The following is a 23,132-nucleotide window of genomic DNA, read 5'->3' as shown; positions in this document are numbered from 1 at the left end:
TCTATATTTTTACAGATTTATCTTTTGTCATCATTATTAAAATAACAAAAGTCAAAGATTCTAGTTTTTTATGTAAAAGAATGAATTATTATGTCCTGATTTCAGGCACATATATTTAATCTTATTTAATGTGATTTTAAATGACCTCTTAATTAATTTACATGTACAGTGTTTTAATTTTCTCTCTTTTTTGTGACATAGAGTTCATATTACTTGAAAAAAGAAATTCTTCTTTGAAACTAAATTATGGTTACAGAAATCTTGTTCATGCATGACACGCGTTCATGTTGCAGGATTACACTCTGCACACGCCTCTTGATTATTATCTGGTCATCACATGCAAAGTAAATGAAACAAGGAAAAACAATAGATGTCTTGCAAATGTGAGAATTAAAACCACAGAGCTGACTGTCAGGGTATCAACGTGATTACATTTTCAATAAAAAAACCCCGCTAAGAACCACAAAATAGAAAAATCTTCTTTCAAAACATTAGACATTAACTCAGTCGTACACATGTATAAAAGTTGTATTCTGTTTTTGCTAAAATGATATCAGATATTGATTTAAACCTGTCTGTTACAGATGTTTATATCGCTGCTAAATATAATCTGTTTTCCCTCATAGCTGTATTTGATAGTTATGATACAAACAACAAATAATGTAATAATAAAATGTAAAATGATATAAACATCCCAGGCATAAATTATAGAATAAGTACATTCACATGCAATAAAACTGAGAAATATTCAAAAATAAATACAAATCTAGAGTATCAATTCAATAATAATACACTAAAGCATTTACATTTATGATTTTTGTGTTTTTGTTGAGAATAAAAATAATACTTGTAATACAACTTTAAATGCAAACTTATTGTAGATGTAAGATGAGATCAATGTGTCAAAAGTTTCTGTTTGTACATGGAATACCAAAGAAATCCCATGGAGGATTCATCAAAGAAAAATCTGACTTGTCCCTTCTTGTCTTTGGAGGAAGCATTCTGCTGGATAGATCCTGCAGCAAACTGAGAGAAAATTCATTTTGTTTGTTAGTACTTTAGATATTAAAATATATCAACATACAGTACATCAATTCATCTCTAACCTCTTCTCCTCATCAGGGTCATGGTGGGGCTGGAGCCTATGCCAGCTGACTTTGGGCAAGAGCTGGGGTACACCCTGGACAAGTCGCCAGCTTACCACAGGGCACATAGAGACAGACAACCACTCACAACCCACCCACCCATGCAGACATGGGGAGAACATGCACACTCCACACAGAAAGGCTCCAGGCAAGGTAAGAAACAGGAACCCTCTTGCAGTGAGGCAACAGTGCTAACAAAGGACTTAATTAATCCAAATCTACATTTCCATTTCATCAAGATCAAAGAGTTAAATACTGTAAATGGAAAGTAGAATCAACAGGATAAAAGAAAAACAACAAAATAAAATACAGTAAAGAAATGAATACAAATTTATGTGTGTGTGTGTGTCTGTTTACTCTTTGTTTATGTTATTTAAGATCATAAAGCAAAGGGGGAAATATTAGTAAAAGTGACATTTGTTAATAAATATAAAAAAGTACCCCTATTAAAATGATCACAGTAACAATAAAATAAACCTTGAGATGATTCAGAAGTATATAAAGACAGCCTATAAATTATAATATATCAGTAATAACAGTAATAAGAGGAGAAGGGGTAGGAATATATAAGTGTACACTTCTTCCTACGCCTGTACACGTCTGACCTGTTTTCCTTTTCTTTTTTCACTGTATATTTCTTTATTTTATCTTTTTTTCTGACTTTTACATGTTCGAAATAAAATTCTCAATCAATCAATTCATTCATCCAAATCATTTTATTTTGGTAAGCCGGCCCTTAAACGACGTCACAAACCTGCGACTGTTTACATGCGACGTACCACCATGGCTCTGTTTCCAGCTTATGCAGAAGTAGAGAGCAACAAAGTGCGGGACTCATCCAGAGGTGAGCACTCTGCCGGGCAGCACAACCTTTGTTATTCCTTCTGTTATTCACCTCGGGGCTGCTGAGCTACGAGCCAGCCGCTGTTCGCCGTCCTGACGTCTGTCGGACGTTTTTATGAATGACAGAGCTAAGCTTACTTAGCATTAGCTCACCTCACTGTCCGTGAGTTTTATAACTCACAGTCAGACACTGTGTGTTTGCCTCTTATATAACGCTGGTGTGACCGTATAACCTTTTTATACACGAACATGTGTCCATACCTGGTTGAAAGCAACTTAAGTCCTGCATCTGTATATGTAGTACAGTACAGTTCAGTTCAGAGCTTTATTGTCCCTCCAGGGGAAATTTGATTTGTAGTGACAATGCAACTTACACAACAAACAATAAATAGACAAACAGTGACATAGTACAATGACGCAAAGTAAAGCAACCAAAACCTGATTTAAACAATCCTAAATGAAGTTAGAATATAAGTGACAGAAGGCAAAAAGTCTATAAAAGATAAAAAGATAAACAAACAAATGCCACAAGAACAGTGCAATTTAAGAGTTGTGCAAATGAATTGCTTTGATTGCACGTGGAACAAAGGAGAATTTATACCTATTTGTTCGTGCCCTAGGTAGCATGTATCTCCGTCCAGACGGCAGAGAAATAAATTCCTGCAACAATAGGTGGTCAGGGCTAGACAGGATGGACCGAGCCTTCTGTAGGACTCGTCTGTCAAAGATCTCTGAGAGACAGAGCTGCTGCATGCCAATTATCCTGTTGGCATCTCTCACAATTTTGAACAGACAATTTTTGTTTTTAATCGACAGGTTTCCATAAAATGAGATCAAGCAGAAAGTTAAAACTGACTCAATAAAAGATCTATAAAACAAAACCATTAAGGTCTTAGTAAGCAAACTATGGCAGTACTTTAGTAACGATATAACAAAACTACTAACCAAGGCTGCTGTGTAGATACCTGTTGTCATCACTCCATTCAAACCAGCTGTATTTATATAGGGCCAACAGAAGAGTACACAGAGCAGGTCAAGACTGTACTTTATGTAATGTTATTTACAGTTCATGCCATGAGCAAACACATGGTGGCAAGGAAAAACTTCCTTTAAGAGGCAGAAACCAGCTGATGCACAATAGTAATAATAATGATAACTACAACTATAATTATAATAGAAATATGACAAGTAGTAGTAATGATGTCAGACTCTTTAACACCAGCATGACATAATGTAGCACACTCTTATTCACACCTCATTTTAATATATATGTGCATCTTAGGATAAGGCTACACACCATGTGTGCACACAGTATAATTATATCTGTGAAATGATCGATCATGGATATCCCTATGAGCATTTTTCTTATCCAAGAAACTGCTTAACAAGCAAATTGCCCTGGAATGGGATCAATAAAGTCTATCTTATCTTATCTTATCTTATCTTATCTTATCTTATCTTATCTTAATAATAAGGGTCGCAGTCACAATCCTAGGTCCAGGTGTAGTCACGATCCACGAGAACCTGAGTGAGACAAGAAATCGTAAAAACTCTGTGGAAGAAGAAGAAGATTTAAAAAACTCAGTTGTAACTGTGATATTACACTGCATATAAACACACTCATTGAGTGATAATCGCCGTCAGGTTCTCTCACTGCTCTTGATTATTGAATAACAATATTTAATGGCCTCTTTTTCCTTTTTAGAATTAGACTTGCAAACATATAAGAGTTTTCAGACCGGAGGTGCCCTCTCTCTACACAGTCGGTATTTTGAGAAGACCAGTGAGAGCAAGAAGGAATCAAGGTACAAGTCAAATCAAAAGCTACTTTGCATGCACATACACACACATATGAACATAGATATATCTCTGTTCTTTCTACGTTCTTATTCTTTACACTTGCTTCTGTATTTCTTCACGGTGAAGCACTTTTTTTTTGTTTATGAGGCTGTTTTTCTACCACTTTTAATCATTCATTAAATAGATCTTTGATTCTACTTGAGACAGGTGATTAGTCTCTCATTAATGTTGAATTCTCCTTTAAAATCCACAGTGAAGCCAGAGAGGTGAGCTCTGCAGAGGAGGAGGAAGAGGGTAATGTGCCACCCAAAAAGAAGAAAAAGAAGAGTGACAAGAAGAGGAAGAAGAAGAAAAAACACAAAAAGAAGAGTGGGAGGTATTCGGACAGCAGTAGGTCCGACTCCGACACCATTTTCCCGAGTGACCTCAAAAGGGCCGAAGAGGCAGATGGGTATGTACAATGTACTTTTACATCACACTCTTAATTTTATACACACTAGTGCTTTGTTACTTCTGCTTCTCTGTATTTATGGTTGCTGTGTGCGGTTATGTGTGCATCCATGCAGGCCCAAGGCTGCTCCGTTACCAAGTTGTTTCTCCTGGTTGGATGACGTCCAGTCGCCCACAGAGCAGCCATTCTGTGTGGACCGCAAAGCAGACCCAGCCAACTGGACGTACAAGTCCCTGTACAGAGCAGACGTAGCCAGGTAGACACATCGGGGGGGCACTGCTGTGACATCGTTCTCCTTGTATTTTTTCATCTGTCTTAATAACTATCCCTGCTCATGCTTACTACCTCATTCTACAGTTTATTACAAATCCAAAACACTGAACACACCATTGAGCTTAGGAAAGATTGTCCAAACTTCAAGGCTCGTATAAAAATGTAGTGGGTTTTTATCATTTTAAACACAATTTTTTTAACTCTCTCCGTGTGTTCCAGGTATAAGAGGAAAGGCAGCTCATCCTTGGGCCTGGACCCTCGCAGGCAGGGAGTCAGCTGGGAGGAGTCGGAATCAAATAAGAAACAGAAAGGCCGGGACAAGAAGAAAGCAGCAGACAGGTACTTCTCTGCAGTCAGTCGCCAGCTGCTGAGGTCCGAGCCCCCTGTTCCTACATTACCTACAATTCCTGAGCGTGTTGACGCCACCGGCTCCACCTCTTTCCTCCTGCTGGGTGACGATGAGGAGAGAAAAACAGGAGAGACAGGTAAGAGATTTAGTTACAACAGGCTGTGAAAGAAGAAGACATTATGAGCTCAAAACAATCGAGCAAAAAACTTAGCTGGTGTTGTTTTTTTCAACAGAGATCAAACTCCACACGATCATAACAGATTTTAACCCCAAAAATATCAACAGTGTTTTGTTATTTCAGTGGCTCTAATTCTGACAGGAAGAAAGGAATTAATGTTTTAGACTCTCACATTGTTAACTGGTAATCATAAAAATACCCAAAGTAAGTCTGACCTGATTTTTGGAATTTGTTCTGTGTCAGTTTTTTATCACAATCCTCACAGCTCACTCTCAACTTTTTTAACGTGTCAATGCAGGAAACAGAACACAGACATCATCAGTAAATCCCCTCGGTGTGTATGACTCCTCCACGGCCCTGTGGCTGCAGGGGAAGGGGCAGCAGGAGCAGCCAGAGCAGACGAAGCAGGACATAGAGATGGGGCAGAGTGCTGCGCTTTTGTCTGGGAGGACTGAAGAGTTTAACAGGCGGCTGAGAGAACAGCCAGCAGACACGCAGCTATGGATAAAATTCATACGATACCAGGTATGAAGACTTTTATTATGTAAACTTTTATACTTTTTATACCTGTGAACTGAGATAATGTACAGTACAGTCTGTCTGAGTTTGTACAAATGTCCATATGTACACCTGTGCATTGTTATAAGGATATTAAAGGATGAGGGAGGCCTTATTCTAGATTCTCCTAATCATCAACAAATCCCAGGTCAAGACCAGAGCGAACAGTGTCATAACCGCCTGAGGTACTTAAGCCTAAGACCATTCATTACTACTGAAGATGTAAATCTTAAGTAACACTAGAGTTATAGTAGTAAAGTTATTGTTCAGTTTTCATTCTTTACCAGCAAAAATTGTGATGACTCCAGTGAGATTATATCATCCTATAATTATAACTACATCATCATCTCCTCTCCCGGTCTAGGATGAGCTGAGTGCAGCAGTGTTTGGAGTGGAGGAAGATAAACAGGGCTGCGATCCGTCCGAGCGTCGTAAGTCTTCCTACCGAGCGGTCCTGGAGAAAAAACTGAGCATCGCAGAGCGCGCAGTTGCCACCAACCCCGGCTGCATAGCTCTGCAGCTGGAGAGGCTCAGGGTCTGCCAAGAGCTCTGGGAGCCCTCACTTCTGGCTAAAGAGTGGAAGAAACTGGTCAGTCCGCAGCCTTTCTGTTTCCACGTAACTCACTCACGGCTTTTGTATTTGGATTACATGCAGCGCTGCACATTCAAGGTGCAATTACAGCTGTGGGTTATTTTCTTTGACCTAAAAACAATGTCCTCTTTTTAGGGCATGCAGTTTCACACTACCAAGCAATGCTCCTCCACCTTGTCTTGTCCATTCAGTTGTTTTCCCTACTTTTTGTCACTGACCAAAGCTTATCATCATTCTAACAAAGACAACTTGGTGGTTTATCAATTGTATTTCAGGTGTTCCTGCACCCAAACAGTACCCCCTTGTGGAGGGAGTATCTGCTATTCACCCAGAGCTACTTCAGCAACTTCACCGTGCCAAAGGTTAACTCTGCCTATGGGAAGTGTCTGAGCACGCTCAGTGCCGTGCGTGATGGCAGCATGCTTTCTCACCCGGCCCTGCCAGGGATTGAGGAGGATATGTTGGGTAACAGAGATTTTCTTTAGCCTTTACTCATCCAGTTTTTCTACACTGTCAGGACCGATTAGTGGAACAATTACCCTGCTCAGTTTCTCAGTCAACCCGGTTTTAATCACCTGCCTGTGTACACATATCACATTCTCGTTTGTTCGAATACAAAATGTTTCTGTTTGTATTCTCACTGTTTATTGAAAGTTGTTTTTTTTATCCTGTCTGTCCAGATATCTTCACACAGCAGTGTCATTTCCTGCGTCAGGCTGGTCACTCAGAGAAGGCGATTTCTCTGTTTCAGGCCATGATCGACTTTACTTTCTACAAACCCGACAGTGTACGGGAACTGTCCACCAAGCAGCAGGTAAACACACACACACATACACACACAGTAAAGCACTAAAACTACACTGGCACTGAATCTAATCTTATTTAGTATTTCAAAAAAGTTAATGCTATTAAATCATTTTGATTATAAGACCAAACTACAACCATATAATCCATATAATGACGACTCAAAAACATAGTTCGACACTTGGCCTGGCGCAGTGACTTCCTGGATCTATGTGGGTTGCGAAGCAAGCAGTGGAGCCTGCAGGACGTCACTGAGCCCAAGCCAAGAAATAGTCTAGCACATGGCCTTAGTAAAAAAACACTTTGTATGAAACAAAGATTCAAAATTTACATTTTAAAGACCATGCAACTCGCCCAGTGTCAGCAGGGATCGCCACCAGCCCCTCACGACCCTGATAAGGATAATCGGTTATGGGAGATGGATGGATGTAGACATACAAGAGGACACAACAGTGTTCCAGTTAATGCAAATAAGGAGGAAACTGTGTCAGTTCATTCATGTTTTGATGTGTGTGCAGGAGGAAACTGTGTCAGTTCATTCATGTTTTGATGTGTGTGCACAGGTTGAGTTCTTTGAGCCGTTTTGGGACAGCGGTGAGGCGAGGGTTGGAGAGCTCGGGGCCAGAGGTTGGAAAGCCTGGATGCTCCAACAAGAGCGAGGAGGGTGGCTACAGCCCAGTGCAGGTAAAACACACACACACACTCACACACACACACACACACACACACACACATCAAAGTGATCTCAAAGCATAAAAATAACAATTAAATGAGCTCCATGTTCCTCTGTGTGTTTGTTATGTGTGTCCACAGAGGAAGAAGAGGAGGAGGAGGAGGAGGATGGGGAGGAGGTGAAGGATCGCAGTCAGCCCAGACACACAGTCTGGTTGGATGTGGAGTCGTCTCGTGAAGCGACACAGTGGCTGCCCTGGAGGCCTGACAAAGCTAAGGGCCAATCAGAGGAGGACTGCGAGGACCCGGACAGACAGGTACTGGTCTACAGTGTCTCTGCTCATGTGTGGTATGTATGTGACCACTTTGTGACTTCTTCCTCTCTCTCTCTCTCTTTCTCTGACTACAGGTCTTGTTTGATGACATCGGTCCCTCCCTAATTCGCCTGTCTTCACCAGACCTCCAGCTCTGTCTTCTTCTTCGTTTCTTGTCATTCCTGGGGCTCCCTGTAGACTCTGTGCTCTCTGCTGCCCCCTGTCAGCCTGGCCTGCTGCTGGAGAGTCTTTCTCTGCTCACTCAGGGTAAAAAATAACACCATAAGTCGGAATAAAACAGACCAGCTGTTTGTTTTTTTAAAATTTAAGTTTGAAGTGACAAAGCTTACTCCATGTCACATCCCAGGTAATGAGATCCAGCGTCCTCTGACCTCCTACGACCAACCTGACCTGGGAGTTAACTCTGTAGGCCACATGACCACTCTCCAGGGAACAAGGAAGTGGGTCGGTCTCGGGAAGCAGGGCGAGACATTTGTCAACAATGTGTTCAGTACGGTCCAACCCATCCTTCCTGCGCACCACCGAGCAGTCCTGTCACTCAGCTGGATGCAGTACGAGAAGCTCAAGGTAGGGGTCGGTTTATCTGACTCTCAAGTTATATTAAAGCAACATTTAAAAGTCTGTGTATAAGCAATTCTGGGATTTATTTCTAACCACAACAAATATGTTGGAAAAATAGTTGCGAAAGACACGTGAAAAAACTTTGAACATATCGTATCACTGAAATGTGGAGTTAGAGGTTTTCAGTCCAGGAATTTTTGGGCGGTCCTAAAGGGTGGCTCGATGACACGCTGAGGCCACCCTGAGCACACCAACCCTATCAGAGGGAAAACTAGAAAATATTTTGTCCATAAAATATGATCCAGTTTCATAAAAAAAGGTAAATAGTTGGTGATGTGTGACTTAAAGTGGGTGGGTGATTGAACCCGGAGTACAAAGTTACATAGTACAAGGCGCAGAGTAGGAATGACAGAGAAACCATTCACTTGATCACACATCAGTTTAGCATCAAAATTATTAAAATACAGAATTCATATCTGTCAAAGAGCGTGATATTTGCACTTATGTGTATTTGTTTATATCTATGTCAGGTCTGGCGCTGTCTGCGTAGCGGCAACAAAAAGCGTCTCCGCTCTCAGGGCAAGAGCAGCAAGCGGGTTGCCAAGCAACTACTCAAAGAACCCGACAACCGCTCGTCCTTGGTGCTGTGGCAGGAGTTCGCCCACCTGGAGTGGATGCTGGGTAACCTCGACGAGGCTCGCAAGGTCTTCTCCACGGCCACGGCGATAGGGGGAACTAAAGGACTGAGGAGCCCCACCCTCTGTGAGCTGTGTCTGCTGTGGGCCCAGCTGGAGGTGGAGGACGAGGCAGGTGTGCGAGGAGGAGGAGGAGGAGGAAAAACTGATGTCGCTGTGTCCCCAGCTGTGTGTGTACTAACCAGGCTGGCAGAAGGAACCTCCTCATCCACTTCGTCCTCCCAGTCCCCTTCTCCGGTGTCCATCCTGAAAGCGAGGAGGTCGTATGAGCAGGCTTTGACTGTGGGCTTGTCAGCCCTCGACCAAAACTTCCACAGCTCTCGGGCCAACAGAAAAGGTTCAATTTATCAACTGCTTCTGTGTGTTTCATCTGTCGAGGTCATGCTAGGTAACATGACGCCAAAAAAACAAATTGGTCTGCTTGCTGTGACTGAATACCTGTAACCAACAGCAGGAACACTGAATCTGGGGTTACATCTTGTGAATATTCAATCCAATTAATCAGGTATCTGTGCTGATATTGATCAGGGTGATCAGATTGGTGCATACCCAATTATTATTAGGATTTTAAAATAAACATTGGCAAAATAATGGCAGCCACTGTCTTCTAGATTGCATTTTAACTAGTTATGTGATTAAGAACTCGCCATATGTCCTCCCACTTTGATTAGAGTCGATTAGACCTTTCTTACAGAAGACAGTGTGACTTGTCACAGTAGGAAAAGCATAGGTGTGATTAATAAAACAAATTTTGCCGCTTCTGTGTTAAGCTCGTGCTGCTGTGCAGGCTGGCTCACAGTCGCACTGTCATGTCCTATTGGGACACTTGAACAGAGCTATTGTTAATGTTATAAGTAACACCTGCGGTTTTCTTAATATGACAGGTCTTCTGTGAACAATGTTTATCATTTATTAATCAGATTTGACTTCTTATCTCATCAGGTCAAGAGGACCTACTAGGAGAGGAGCTGAAGCTGAGGGGCCTGGCAGGCTGCTATGCTCTGTTCCAGTACCTCACAGTGGGCATCCAAGCAGCTAACAGCGTCTACAGCCAGGCAAGAGAGAGGATGGAGGAGCTGCACCGCACGCTAATACCGGACAAGCAGCTTAACAGCAGCAATGAGGAGGCCAGTCTTGGTAGCACTGATGCTAACAGGCTAGCTTCTGAGTGTGAAGCACTGGCAGTGCAGCAGGCTGCCTTGCTCAGGTATCACAACAATGTCAGTGTGTTTCCCCTGGCAACACTGAGACAGACGCTGACCTCTGCCCTCTCCACCTGGCCCAGCAGCGCCCCTCTGTGGAGCATATATGTACAGGTAAGCCACCGAAACTGTTTTTTAACCGTCATGGGTTAAAGGCAGCTTGAGTGACAGCCACTTGTCCCTTCTCAGTACATGTTTTTCCCAGCTCATTGCACGTGCTGCACCGGAGTCAGCATTTGATTGTTTGGACACGATGTGACCTTTTGTTTCAGGTGGAGAACCGTTACCATAGTGCTGGCCGTGCGCGTCGCTTTTTTGACTCTGTAACCAGGGACAACAGCAGTGTGGTGCCACGCCTTTTTGCCATTGTCGCTGAACAACAAAGAAAGCAGCTGGTGGACGCTGCTCAGAGGTAAGCTAAGACTAAGGAGGGTGGGTAGGAGCGGGGTTGTCCTGCACTCAGGTAATGAACATTTCTAACAACTTCAAAAGATGTAATCAAGATGCTAGAATCAGAATTGAATCTATTCTTTGTCTTTTTGTGCCAAGAAAACTTCATTCACACTGCCTACGAAAACGCCACATTTAAAAACCTAATATTCTCATTGTCTTTTATAGGTCTTGTTGCCATGACACTGCCTTGCCCATCCTGCCAGAGAATGGACTCAGTAACCGTATCCGTGCACTGTTTGAAAGCACCATAGCAACAGAGATGGGCTCTCACTGTCCTTTACTTTGGAGGATGTACATGCACTTCCTGGTGAGACAGCAACAACAGGCACAAACTCACACATCTACTGCCCCTATGAGGACACACTGTTGACTTCTCTTTGATCAGTGAAGGAAAGATACAAAATAAGAGGAAATTTGTTATAGTACAGTCTGATTATACTCAAATATACGCATTATAGACTTCACTGAAAGCTCATAGATGCATACATGATGACAGTTGCAAATGTTACATGTATAAAGTATCTGTCAGGATAATAGTGAGATTGTAAAGTATCATTTTAACTAAAATAAAATAAATTTAAGACATAGTATGTGGGTCAGTTTTGTTGAGATGGGCAGGAACTGTTACTGAAGCTCTCTGTCAATCATCTACTTAAAGTAAACAAAATAAATGATGTTTTTGACAGCTTACAGTATCATTTTGATATTACTATCAGCCTTAAATCAGGATTTAAAAAAAAATGTTCAAAGGAGTCAAATTTAAATGAAAATGTACATTTCAGCCTGCTGTGTTCTTAAGAGGTTATTTTGTTCTGTGTGTCATTGCGCTCGTTTTTCTCTGACCTTACAGTGCTGCCTATTTTTCCTCATTTTCCAAATATTGACTTAGAGATAGAAGTAAGAAAACTAACACACACACAGTGAGACCAGCCTTAACATACTTACTTTGTGTAATTTGCACATTTGAATACACAAATATTGAATGTCACTATAAAGTATCTGTGCTGTGTGCGTGTGGTTGTGTGTGTATGTGTAGATGTCGGAAGGGAAGGTGGATAAAGCCACAGGGATCTTCTACAAGGCCTTACAAAATATCCCCTGGGTTAAGGTGAGACAAAAACAAGACTAGTTATATTTCCTAACAGCAGATGGCCTCTTTTCTATTTCATGTTAAATACGTACAAGAAAATAATTGTTTCCCTTTCTCTTCCTCTTTCTTTGTGTGTGTGTGTCAATGTAAATTTGCATTTTTTGCAAATATGGCACGTGTGTGTGTGTGTGTGATCAGGGTTTGTACATGGACGGAGTGCAGCTGTTCCCTGAGCATCTGCAGGAGTTTGCAGATCTGATGACAGAGAAAGAGCTCCGACTCAGGCTGCCTTTAGAAGAACTGGATATACTACTGGAAGACTGAACACACACACACATTTCATTCACAAACTTGTGTTTGCGTTATTGGCAACATGCCAACTCACATAATGATGTTGAGAAGAGGAGACAAACTTAAACAAGAGGCTCATGACTACAGTATTCAACAGTAAAGTTTCAGTGATCTTATCTAAAGATTGGCAAGAGGCCATCCTTTGTACATTATGCTTTATTTTCACAGCAAGCCAAATAAATGTATGATTCTCAGTTGTTGTAGATTTGTCTATGCATATTGTATTGCGTGCACGCAGCGGTCGAAGGCCTGTGTTTCAAATGAGTTATCATAAAACTCTGTGACATGTTTATATTAGATGTGATTGTGAAAAAGCAATTCTGCCAGCAGAGTCTAATGAAAGAAACTGTAAACAAACCCTGAGACAGACAAGGTCATATTTTAAATGTGAATGTCCGTGTGCAAATGCTTCAACTTGTTCATACTGCTTTGGACACCGCTGAGACTCCAGATGATGGCGATATGCTAATGAGGTTAAATGATACTGTTTCCCTGCACCTTGGTGAAAAACAACCTTACCCAGATACCAGGAATAGAAAAAGATCAGACTGCAGTGTCAACTTTGGAAAGTTATCACTTTCCATGTGGTGCTGCTTTTTCTTTTAAGTGTTACTGTAAAATATGTCCGAGTTTGACTAAGTGATATTGCTGTTTTTAAATGTTTTTCATCTTATTTTAACTATATTTTAAACTTAGTTTAATTATTTTTTTGCCCAAATAATATTTAATTATCTTTTAGACTTGCGACTTAATTTTCCACCTCACCTGTGAATTACCTGAAAGTTTTCACCGACCCTGTTCGTATATTGGTCATAACACCGTACACACACACACACACACACACACACACACACACACACACACACACACACACACACACACACAGAGTAGCGCTGGAGTCGCTCCCTCCTTCCATCGTTGCCGCGCCGTGGTTTGACGCATTGCAGATCCGCCCTGGCCAATCAGCAGCCTCTGTACAGCGTGTAGAATATTGCGGCTCTGCGCTGTCCAATCAGAATCCACCTATCAAAAGCAAAACCGCAACTTCCCCAGTGCCGTCAGCCGCGACGTTTAGAACGTATCCTTCCGCCTGCATAAAACTCTGTGTAACACAAAATAGTCCGCCACTTTGTGTGCCACTTTCAACAGATTAAAAAAAAAAAACTAGCATAAATAGACACGAGGAACCTTTTATTGAATTTCATTTTCAGACCAATTTATTTCAAAGGCAAACAGTCACCATTACAAACAACTCCATTATTTTGATAAAAGTGATGATTATCTTTTTATCTATACAAAATCGTTGTATCACACAGCCCTCCACTACATTTCACTAGATTATATTTAATGACAACAAAACACACCGCATGTATACTATTGCAGTGTTATATGTTATGTCAAATGGTCCAAAGAACAATTTTGATTAACAACGAACAGACATTTTAATATAGGACTACACAGATTACAATAATAATACATTTGATTTTTTTTCATAGGCGCCTTTCTGTCACCCAAGGACACCTTACAATAAATGAGAGTAGACAGCAAATAACAGAAACAAACAAAAAGAACCATAAAAGTATATCAAGTTACATGAATACAGCATTAAAAAAAACAGGTTAAAATAGGACAATGCAATTGAATCAGATGGAAAATGCTGTTTTTAACAGGTGGGTTCAATAAGACTGTGTGTCTATGAGTTTGATGCCAATTCACCAAGAGACATCATCTGCAGACTTCATGACTGGTGCCAGGCTGCACAGAAGATAATGCAATAATACTGGGCTGTATCTGAGACCGTCTCTCAAAATCTGACTAATTATCTGAGATAACCACATCACATAATACCATTCCACCCACAGGACTGATGTCATTATTAAAATATAATGTAATGGTGTGAAACTCTATGCCTTGCTACAGTACCTGCCTGTGTTAATGAGATTGTAGCCCAATAGACAAGCTGTTAAAACTCACTGTTATTACTATCAGGTGATTAATGTGATGAAGTTAGAGAAGTTTATTTCATTGTCCTAACGATGAACATAAAAACAAATGAGGTTTTATTTGATTTGTTAGTGAAAGTACAATACAAACTTGGCCATGTGTTGTAGAGAGACTTGTTTAAAGAGCTTATATTCATGATTGAACTGTATTTAATCAAACAGCAGCACTAATTAGGTATTATTCCAGCATAGTGTTGCGTTAAACAACAGGCTGATTAAATAATTCACATTAAACATCTTGTCTGTCAAAAAATGTCATTTTTAAAATTCAGTTGACTGTTAAGAAACGCGCGTGCGCACACGCACGGAGCAGACGGAGACTGACAAGCGCGAGCTGAGCGGAGGAATACAGCGGAGCCGCGCGGCAGTGGTTCGTCTGCGCTCGCCCGCCTCCAGCGAGCCTCGTTCAGCGGCAGCGTCCATTTCCTCTCTCCCTGTAGCGTTAGCAGACCAACGAGCTCCAGCTCCAAACAGACATGGTGAGTATTAAACAAAACAACAACAACAAAAAAGCGGTGTTTGTGTTTTATGTACGACTTTGTACTTGTGTTGAAGGTAGGTGGCTCGCGGAGGGACGGTTTTTTTTTTTGTTGAATGATCCCGGTGCCTCGCGCACTGCAGAGAGAGAGCGCGCGAGCAGAAATGGGATTTGGGTGTACCGCTGCGTTAGCTTGCTAACTTAGCGGTTTCACGGTGGCGGCTACGCGGGCGGGAAGCTTATCACGTCACGGTTGTTATAAGCCAGCAGCCGCCGATGTGATTATAACGCTGGTTCATATTACTCACAGTCTGAGCTGTGCTGCCGGCTCCAGGTGATCACACATCGGCAGGAGCTGTGGCTCCTCGGGTGGTGGTTGCCAGTGTTAGCATCACAGCTACTGACACCTCCTCGGTGAGTGATATTCCGGCGTGTGACAGATGTAACACCGCGCAGCTATGCGTTTTAGCTTCAGGAGGCGTGCGGCGGAGAAATCACAAGTGTTTGTGTTGAATCACTGCACGTAATTATTGATGCCGGTGTTGCGACCAGGCTTGCATCCTGATGGGTGATGGGTGGTGGTGGTGGTGGTGGAGGTGGGGGTAACAGACAGAGCTACATTCATGACCGGCAGCTATCAAACATTATGGCTTTCCAAAAGTACTTTACGCCGGGGGTCATATATTTCCATAGCTGTTATCTGTGGAAGTGCTGTATATAAAAACAAACAGCTGGCACTCTTTAATCAGGTCACAAAACATGCTGTAACACCTGTATGTGGTCACAGAATAAACCGGATTTATTTGACTTGTTGTTAAGCATGTCTTAAAGTCTGCTTTGTCTCATGTCTCTGAATGAACACTTTGTTTTGTTTGTTTTCTTGACATGTCCCCGGTATGCTCTGTAATTTACAGCTCGTCACTTATTTGCGCACATACAGGGCTCTGTTGTCCTGTGAAAAAACTTTGGTTGTGTTGTTTCTTCAGGGTATATACATTATGTAAAGCTTGAATGGATACAAAACATACATGAGCAAACTCCATTGGTTATGTAAATGCTCCCTTTTAAAAACAAACAAGCAAAATCCTGCAGCAACGTGTCTTAAATTCACCTTTCAGTGGATTATTTTGTCGACACGTCCTCTTACCGTGGTGTCGTTTAATGGTATGTGTAGAGTTTTCTGTCCCAACAGGTTTTATTTGCAGATTATATTGCTGTAATAAAAACCAGCAGCCCTTTCCCAGAAGACCTAAAACCGAGGAGTGGACGAACACGAGTATTTTTAACACCTGAATCATTGGTGGAGCAGCAGCATGTAGCAATGTGGATCTAGATATTTGAGGGACTTTATAACTCGACAGACTTATTCCAAAAAGTTTCTAACTTTTGTTCACCTCAACCATTAGCTTTAAAACCGTGTTGTTTTGTGTACCATTATTTTCTCTAACTACCTGGGTACCATGGGTACATGGTTGCTTTGTGGTTGCTATAGATGGATGTCATGTTTCCTTTTTATTTGTGGGATAAGGCAGCTTATCGCTGTTTGAGTGTGACATATGTGAGAATATACCAGGAAACTAAACACACATGGGTGTGTCCTCATACGTCTTTTATAGTGTGTTGGTTATAAAGATGTGTAATTAAGTCAAAGGTCTTAATTACGTTTAGTGAGCGGAGGTAGAACCGGGTAAACTCTTAATACCGTCCGTGGGTGCTGTGAAAGTAAATCACAGGGCTCGAACGCTACGCCCGCACTATCTGACAGGAACGTGGTCTGTGCGGCCAAGCATCGCAGCGCCTTGAGAGGAATTTGGCCTGAGTATTAGAGGGGTTAGCAGCTTGTTAACTGTTACACACACACACACACACACACACACACACACATCATCGCTGTCATTAATGTCATAATTATTACTTGACAGCGCTAATTAGTCCCCCAGGATCCACCAGGATTTCGCGGGCCTTTTTTGAGATAGTTACGGCCTAAAATGCCTGATGTTGCATGAGGTTTTCAAAAAAAATTGTGGTGAAAGTTGCTTTTTACATTTTTGTTGCGATTTTGTTGCGGGAGGAAGTGAAAGTTGCAATAAGTTGCCATTCGACAGTCGCGCCGGGGGCGAGGGAGCAGCGAGCACTAAGTCCACAGCCCCGGGAAACGGTGAGGTCCGGGTGGGCGGGCGGGCGCTGTAAAGCACGTGGCCCCACCTTCGCCCCCGAGCCTTTCCAAGCTGACCCAGAGCCGGTCGCGGTGCACTGCCGCAGAGGAAATGCGCCTGGCGGGGGGCCAGCCAGCGCCGGGGAGAGGTCCCACGAGGGGATCCTCCCGCACCATGCAGCCATCTCTGACCCGCCGAGTTCAAATCCCCTGGGCAGACTGTGCAGAAGTTGCGGAAAAATCGCGGTGATTGGTTAAAATTGCAACACCGCCCTTAATTCACGGGGATTCACTGAAGTTGCGTTGAAGTTGCAAATCGCAACATCGCAAATTCCTGGAGGGTCTGTTTAAAGCAAAGAGACGAGGAGCTTCATGGCTTTTGTTGGTTGTTTGTCGGCTGTTGTAGATGACACAATATCCGCTGAACGCCTGGTTCGATAGCATTCTTGCACATTGTTATTCTTTCATCGTGCTACAGACAAACCATAACTGACTCCTGAGGAAACTGACGTGTCACTCACATGAACTCGTAACTGTGTGGACATCCAGAGGACGACCCATGATGCTGTCTGTGAGGTCTGATGAGCAGCCAACCGATCCTCCCTAGGAGCTGCAACTGTAGCAGTGAGATGACAGGCCACAGATTCACACATACAACACAAACTCCTGTGACCCCCCCTCCCTGTCTGGACACTGTTACTGTTACACCTTAAATCACATGTCTGAGTGACCTCCTCTAGCCCGGCCTCCTGGCCTGTAGACATCCTCTGTCTCTGTCCTTTTGTCTTCATCTATTGAACTACCGCAGGAGGTGGTCACTTCATCTGTGCATCCATCTTTAACCGTACATCAGAGACGTGCCCCCGCACAGACACCCTGACATGGAGGCACAGCGAGCGGGGGTTCTCCAAACAGTCGGAGCCTGGAGAAGGCGTCCGGTCACGTATGCTCACGCCGCTGCAAGACGTGAGGACAGAAAGGAAAGACAGACAGTTAAGATAAGACAGATTTCTTGAGAGACAGGCGGAGAGATGGTCAACAGAAGGACCGGCTTTTCCATCAACTCTTCATGAAGCTTATTGAAAACAGAAACATCGTTTGCTCGTCAGGTCATCGCCAATCTAATGACCTATGACCATCCACTCACCTGATTCATGTGTCCATCCAACTCTCTACCTATCCAGGAGGACTAAGACCCTGTTTGTAACGTCAGAGAGATGGAAAACCACTTCCTTCCATTTTACAAATCAAGACCGACTGATAGATGTCTGGCTATCATTTTTTTCATCCACCTATTCCTCCTGTAAGACCTCATCGCTGCCCTTCGTGCCATCTCGTCATGCTGCCTAAGAAAGTGGCTCTGTACCCGGTAGAGGACGAGCTGGTGAGCCTGTCCACCGTCTACGACCTCCTGGACGAACAACAGGACCACTACAAGGAGCTCCTCCAGCAGCAGGAGAGGAGCTACAGGGCCTTCCTCCAGATGCTGATGGACTCGGCGTCCAGCCGCACGGACAGCCTGGTCAGAGAGATGCAGGACCTGAGGAGCAGCCTGCAGAGGACCAAAGCCGAGCTGGCCGAGGTTAAAAAACAAGGCGTCCAAAACAGCAAGAGGGCCGAGTGCCTGGCCGAAGGCTTGGTGATGGTGCGGGGTGCGCTGGATGGCCTGAGCATCAAAGCAGGAGTATTTGGGGGAGGTGCAGGAGGAAGAGGTGCGGATCTGAAGCAGCGCAGAGGAGGAGGAGGAGGAGGAGGAGGAGGTGGTGGCTTAAGGCTGGATGGAAGTGGAAGAGGAGGTGGAAGCAGAGGTGGAGTGACGAGAAAAAATGAACCAAGAGCAGCGAAGCTGGTGGCAGACCTGACAGATATCCAGTTTGCTGACATAAAGGTTGGACTCAGATTCACATGGATGGGTTTTAGCATCACCGGTTGGTGCACTGGTGTTGTCGTACAGGTTGTGGATGGCCAAACACTCGATGACTTGAGATAGGATGTGGTTGTGGTTACTGAAAGAATGATCTCACTGTGATGAGATGTCAGGAAGTGTGATCGCTCTGAGTGTAGTCCGTACCAGTTTCTGACCTCAAGTGCTTCTTTGCGTCTGGTCATTAAGGTTTCATCACTTCACACACGATGGAGTGTCTCCATTTAGTGCCTAATCACTTACTGCTCTCTGACTTGTGAGTGTTGCACAAGTGTGATAGCTGTTACCGAAAGTATGGCTTTTAATACCTTGGAAAAAAAATAATAAATCGTGTCAGTCCTGGACATGGATTTTATTCTTTCTCTTCTCACGTTTTCTTTCTTGTCTTCTGCTTTTGTTTTTTAGGCTGACCAACTAACAGAAGAGCAGATTGCAGGTGAGGTGACGATAAGCACACTACTTCACCATCTCTACCGTCTTCTGTGACATTTGCCGTTTCTAATGTTTCCTTTGTCATCCTCTCTCCTGTCCAGAGTTTAAGGAGGCCTTCTCCCTGTTCGATAAGGACGGAGATGGGACCATCACCACCAAGGAGCTGGGCACCGTCATGAGGTCACTTGGTCAAAACCCAACCGAGGCCGAACTCCAGGACATGATCAATGAGGTGGACGCAGACGGTACGCTGACTCACTGCGGGGAAGGTTTTGTGACTTTTCAACAATATCGACTGGTTGTATTTATAACTCGCTTCTGACCTTTTCTCCCTCCAGGTAACGGGACCATCGACTTCCCAGAGTTCTTGACAATGATGGCAAGGAAGATGAAGGACACTGACAGCGAGGAGGAGATCAGAGAGGCGTTCAGGGTCTTTGATAAGGTGTGTTTTTATTGTTTTGTTTTGTAAAGACAATCAGTGTTCTGTCTTAACCTGACAACAGAGGAGAGGACCGCTTGCCTCTGTTTGGCATCTCTGTTAGACTGTGACTGACCGTAACGCTGTGTGTGTTGACCAGGACGGAAACGGTTACATCAGCGCAGCGGAGCTGCGTCACGTGATGACCAACCTGGGTGAGAAGCTGACCGACGAGGAGGTAGACGAGATGATCAGAGAAGCAGATATCGACGGAGACGGACAGGTCAACTATGAAGGTACGGGAGAGTGAAGTCTTCCCTCCGTCATTAGTTTGTGATGTTTTGTGTATTTGACGAGTGTCTAATGTCTGTTCCCGTTTGTGTCTTACAGAATTTGTTCAGATGATGACCGCCAAATGAACCGGGCTCACGAAAAGACAGAGAATCAGTCAAATGTTTCACTTACCTCTTATTGCAAAAATCTACATTTATTCATACTGTTCTGTATAGAAAACTTAAACTGAATGTTGGAAAAATGAAATTCTGTCCATATAAACAAGCTCAAAAAAAAAAAAAAAAAAAAAAAGGTAAAAAGAAAAACCTAAATGAATCTGCATGTACTGGCTTGTATACCCTGCCCCCTTCTCCCCAGCCCCAGCGCTAAGCTGCCCAATCAGATCTCAACTCGTTAGTCAAGCAGCCTCTCTGCAGCCGGCTCGTTTCCGCCGCTGCTCCTCTGCTTCCTGGTTCCATCTGCCTGATGTCATATGACGATTATATGGGCTGGCCAATCGTCTTCTCTTCTACGACTTCCTGTTTTCTTTCTTTCCGTTTCTTCTCTTCATGCATGCAGCTTTAGATGGGTTACTGTCGAGAGCCCAACGGCAGAAGGCGGCCGTTGGGCCTCAGGTTGGCCTGGGACCCACGGACGGACAGACGGAGACGAGGGAGGGGTGTTAGTTTGACAGGTGGATGGGAGTAAACCAGCTGAACCTTTTGCAGTTTGCTTACCTAAATGAAGTCAGTGACGACAGAGATATTTTTAAGAAAAATATTAAAATGGAATAAATAAGAACTCATTTTAGATTCTGTGTTTCTGGCATGTCAGGATACTCGCTTTATCCTTTTGTGTGTTTACCTTTTTTGAGGGTGAAGCCTGGATGGGGTGGGGGGCGTAGATTTGAGCCCCTCAGGCGTTGGGTAAATCCTAGACTATTTGGTGGGGTTGGGGTGGGCTTTAAAGGTGATATACAGGAGCAACTTTTGGGGCAATATCAAATCATGAGTATCAGCAAAATGAAGACGATGAATCTGAAGCATACTTGGATGTATTCCCTCAAAGGCTGCACGTCTATCATGACTATATAGGGGCGTTAATTTCAGTTTAGTGGGGACGGGGTCGGTCCTTTGCGGCATTTCTATCTTGTGTTTGTGCGTGAGTTTGAGTGTGTGTGTGTAAGTGAGTGTGTGTGGGTGCGGCGAGGCCCGGCCCAGTCCAACTGTTCTGTTCAGTTCAGTTGATCTGCATTCCAAGTTGTACATGCTAGTCTTTACATTTTGTTTTTCCAATAAAATACCATGAACTAACACCTTGTACGTATCGGGTCTTTTTTTTTCTGGTCCTGTGGGGGAAGTGGCACTCTGAAATGACTCATCCGTGCTACGTAGCGCACGCAACAATGTCTTTCTTAGTGTGGAAGTGTTTGCACAGACACCGAAGCACACTTCTCTTTATCTGGACATCTTTTTGGCTGTTTGTGCACATGGCACAGTTTTCGTTTTGTAACAAAGTCAACAAATTTTGGAATTCAAATGATTTGTTTTTTTTTTAATAGATCAATAGAACACTGAAAAAAAAGTACTACCCTCTTAAGTCATTAAGGACAATAATGTCCACTTCCAAAAAACTGCTATAAAAACTTTACAATTTTTTCTGCATGAAGGGTTAAACTGAATGTTTGGTAGTTTTAAGCGGGGCTGAAGTTGTTTTAGAGAAAAAATATGAATTTGTAACGTTTTTATCGCAGTTTTTTGGAAGTAGACATTTTTGTCCTGACTTGAGAGGGTAGTAAATTAAACTTATTCATGAGGGTTAAAAACATATTTTAGGAGGGGACTTGGTCAACTCATACATTCCTACATCTTCTAAATTTGGTTAACTGCTAGAAGATGTCTAGTCTTTTGTGCGTGCAGAGCAGCTACCTGCACAGTAACACTGAATAAACCCTCTCCATCGGTTTAAACATCACCACGGTTACTCTAATCATCCTGCCAAGTTGTGTCAAATATTCTCAAGTTTGACCCAACACGTCAACGTGCTTAACCATGTTTCCGCTAATCTACTGGTACAATTAGTTGGTGTATGTAGGGGTGCCACAAGGACTTTCTCCAGATCGTCTGTGTCTGCAGATGAGGAGGCGTTGCTAGGCAACAGAGCCAGGCGATGGGGGTGGGTAGAAGTGAAAGAGAGGGAGCAGAAAACTGTGGGAGTTTGAGGAGAGAGAGAGAGCAAGAGAGGAGACAAGTGGAGAGGAGAGGAGAGAGGGAGGAGGGGGGTATGAAGAGGTTGAAAGACAATAATAGAAAGCCAGGACGAGAGCGAGGGATGAAGAGAGAAAAGAGATTCATAGTTCATCTTAAAACACATCCCTCCAGCCTCTGATTCAAACACTAAAGACTTCACACTGTGTTTAATTACCGAAGAGCAAGTATGACTTGATGTTTGTGAAGCATCAATGAGAAGCAGACAGACAGGAGAGAGGAGGGTGGTGTTAGATTGATCACAAACACACACACACGGTAAGCAGCTGTAGTTATGTAACTGTCTGAAGTGTACTAATATATCTCGCTGCTCGCTGCTCCCTTATTAGTGAGCTGCCACTCCAACGTTATTAAGAGGGGTTTCCAATCCAGAAGATTCTTCCTCCTCACATTCGCTTCAAATTCATCTCACACACACAGACACACAATCCCCGAGTCCTGGCTCCAGCTTTCACCCACATAAATATTTCAGCTTTTAACCTGACAGCCTGAGGAACAGGGCCGACATCCCATGCTACTGTATGGGGCGGATATACAGTATATTAGCAGTTATTATTACAACCCTCTATTGCCTCTTTTTTTCCACCAAAGTTGACAATCAGTCATAAAAAAACACAGTCTCTTGTCTTTTCATGTTGTTTTGCTGTCACAAATATTTAGACAAATATTATCTCTTATTTGACTGCAAATCTGTCAAAACAGAACTCGTCAGGGGGGCGTAGAGTCGTCAGGAGAAATCAGCCGACTGATGTTAAAAATCAGCAGTCTTTATGATTGTTGCTCAGTCATTTAGTGGATTTATGATTTGTATCTGTTAATAATAATAC

The 23,132-nt window shown here is 43.1% G+C and overlaps 2 protein-coding genes across 2 annotated transcripts; both read left to right on the top strand.

The window, feature by feature from the left end:
- Positions 1-1,864: 1,864 nt before the first annotated feature.
- Positions 1,865-12,555, top strand: nrde2 (NRDE-2, necessary for RNA interference, domain containing). Its single transcript, XM_010751011.3, has 19 exons — positions 1,865-1,989; positions 3,694-3,793; positions 4,042-4,239; positions 4,355-4,495; positions 4,732-4,997; positions 5,338-5,564; positions 5,962-6,186; positions 6,465-6,654; positions 6,870-7,003; positions 7,557-7,677; positions 7,807-7,982; positions 8,075-8,246; positions 8,347-8,567; positions 9,092-9,593; positions 10,199-10,572; positions 10,731-10,870; positions 11,077-11,218; positions 11,948-12,019; positions 12,200-12,555. Exons 1-19 carry the CDS (start codon positions 1,914-1,916, stop codon positions 12,323-12,325), a joined length of 3,603 nt encoding a protein of 1,200 aa, XP_010749313.3. The 5' UTR covers positions 1,865-1,913; the 3' UTR covers positions 12,326-12,555.
- Positions 12,556-14,695: 2,140 nt separating this feature from the next.
- Positions 14,696-21,351, top strand: calm1a (calmodulin 1a). The gene is made up of 6 exons (XM_010751006.3): positions 14,696-14,834; positions 19,318-19,348; positions 19,446-19,589; positions 19,683-19,789; positions 19,926-20,061; positions 20,156-21,351. The coding sequence occupies exons 1-6, from the start codon at positions 14,832-14,834 to the stop codon at positions 20,182-20,184; spliced, it is 450 nt and encodes a 149-aa protein (XP_010749308.1). The 5' UTR covers positions 14,696-14,831; the 3' UTR covers positions 20,185-21,351.
- The last annotated feature ends 1,781 nt before the right edge of the window (positions 21,352-23,132 follow it).

This window comes from Larimichthys crocea, chromosome XXIV (genome assembly GCF_000972845.2).
Source record: "Larimichthys crocea isolate SSNF chromosome XXIV, L_crocea_2.0, whole genome shotgun sequence".
NCBI lineage: Eukaryota > Metazoa > Chordata > Actinopteri > Sciaenidae > Larimichthys > Larimichthys crocea.
The sequence above is the reverse complement of the archived record's forward strand: the minus strand, read 5'-3'. Positions and strand labels throughout refer to the sequence as shown.

Coding starts and splice junctions, on each gene's coding strand:
- nrde2 (XM_010751011.3), top strand. CDS start 1,914: ATGCGACGTACCACCATGGCTCTGTTTCCAGCTTATGCAGAAGTAGAG. Junction 7,004..7,556: donor AACTGTCCACCAAGCAGCAG/GTAAACACACAC, acceptor GTGTGTGCACAG/GTTGAGTTCTTTGAGCCGTT. Junction 8,568..9,091: donor TGCAGTACGAGAAGCTCAAG/GTAGGGGTCGGT, acceptor TATCTATGTCAG/GTCTGGCGCTGTCTGCGTAG.
- calm1a (XM_010751006.3), top strand. Junction 19,590..19,682: donor CAATGAGGTGGACGCAGACG/GTACGCTGACTC, acceptor TTCTCCCTCCAG/GTAACGGGACCATCGACTTC. Junction 20,062..20,155: donor CGGACAGGTCAACTATGAAG/GTACGGGAGAGT, acceptor TGTGTCTTACAG/AATTTGTTCAGATGATGACC.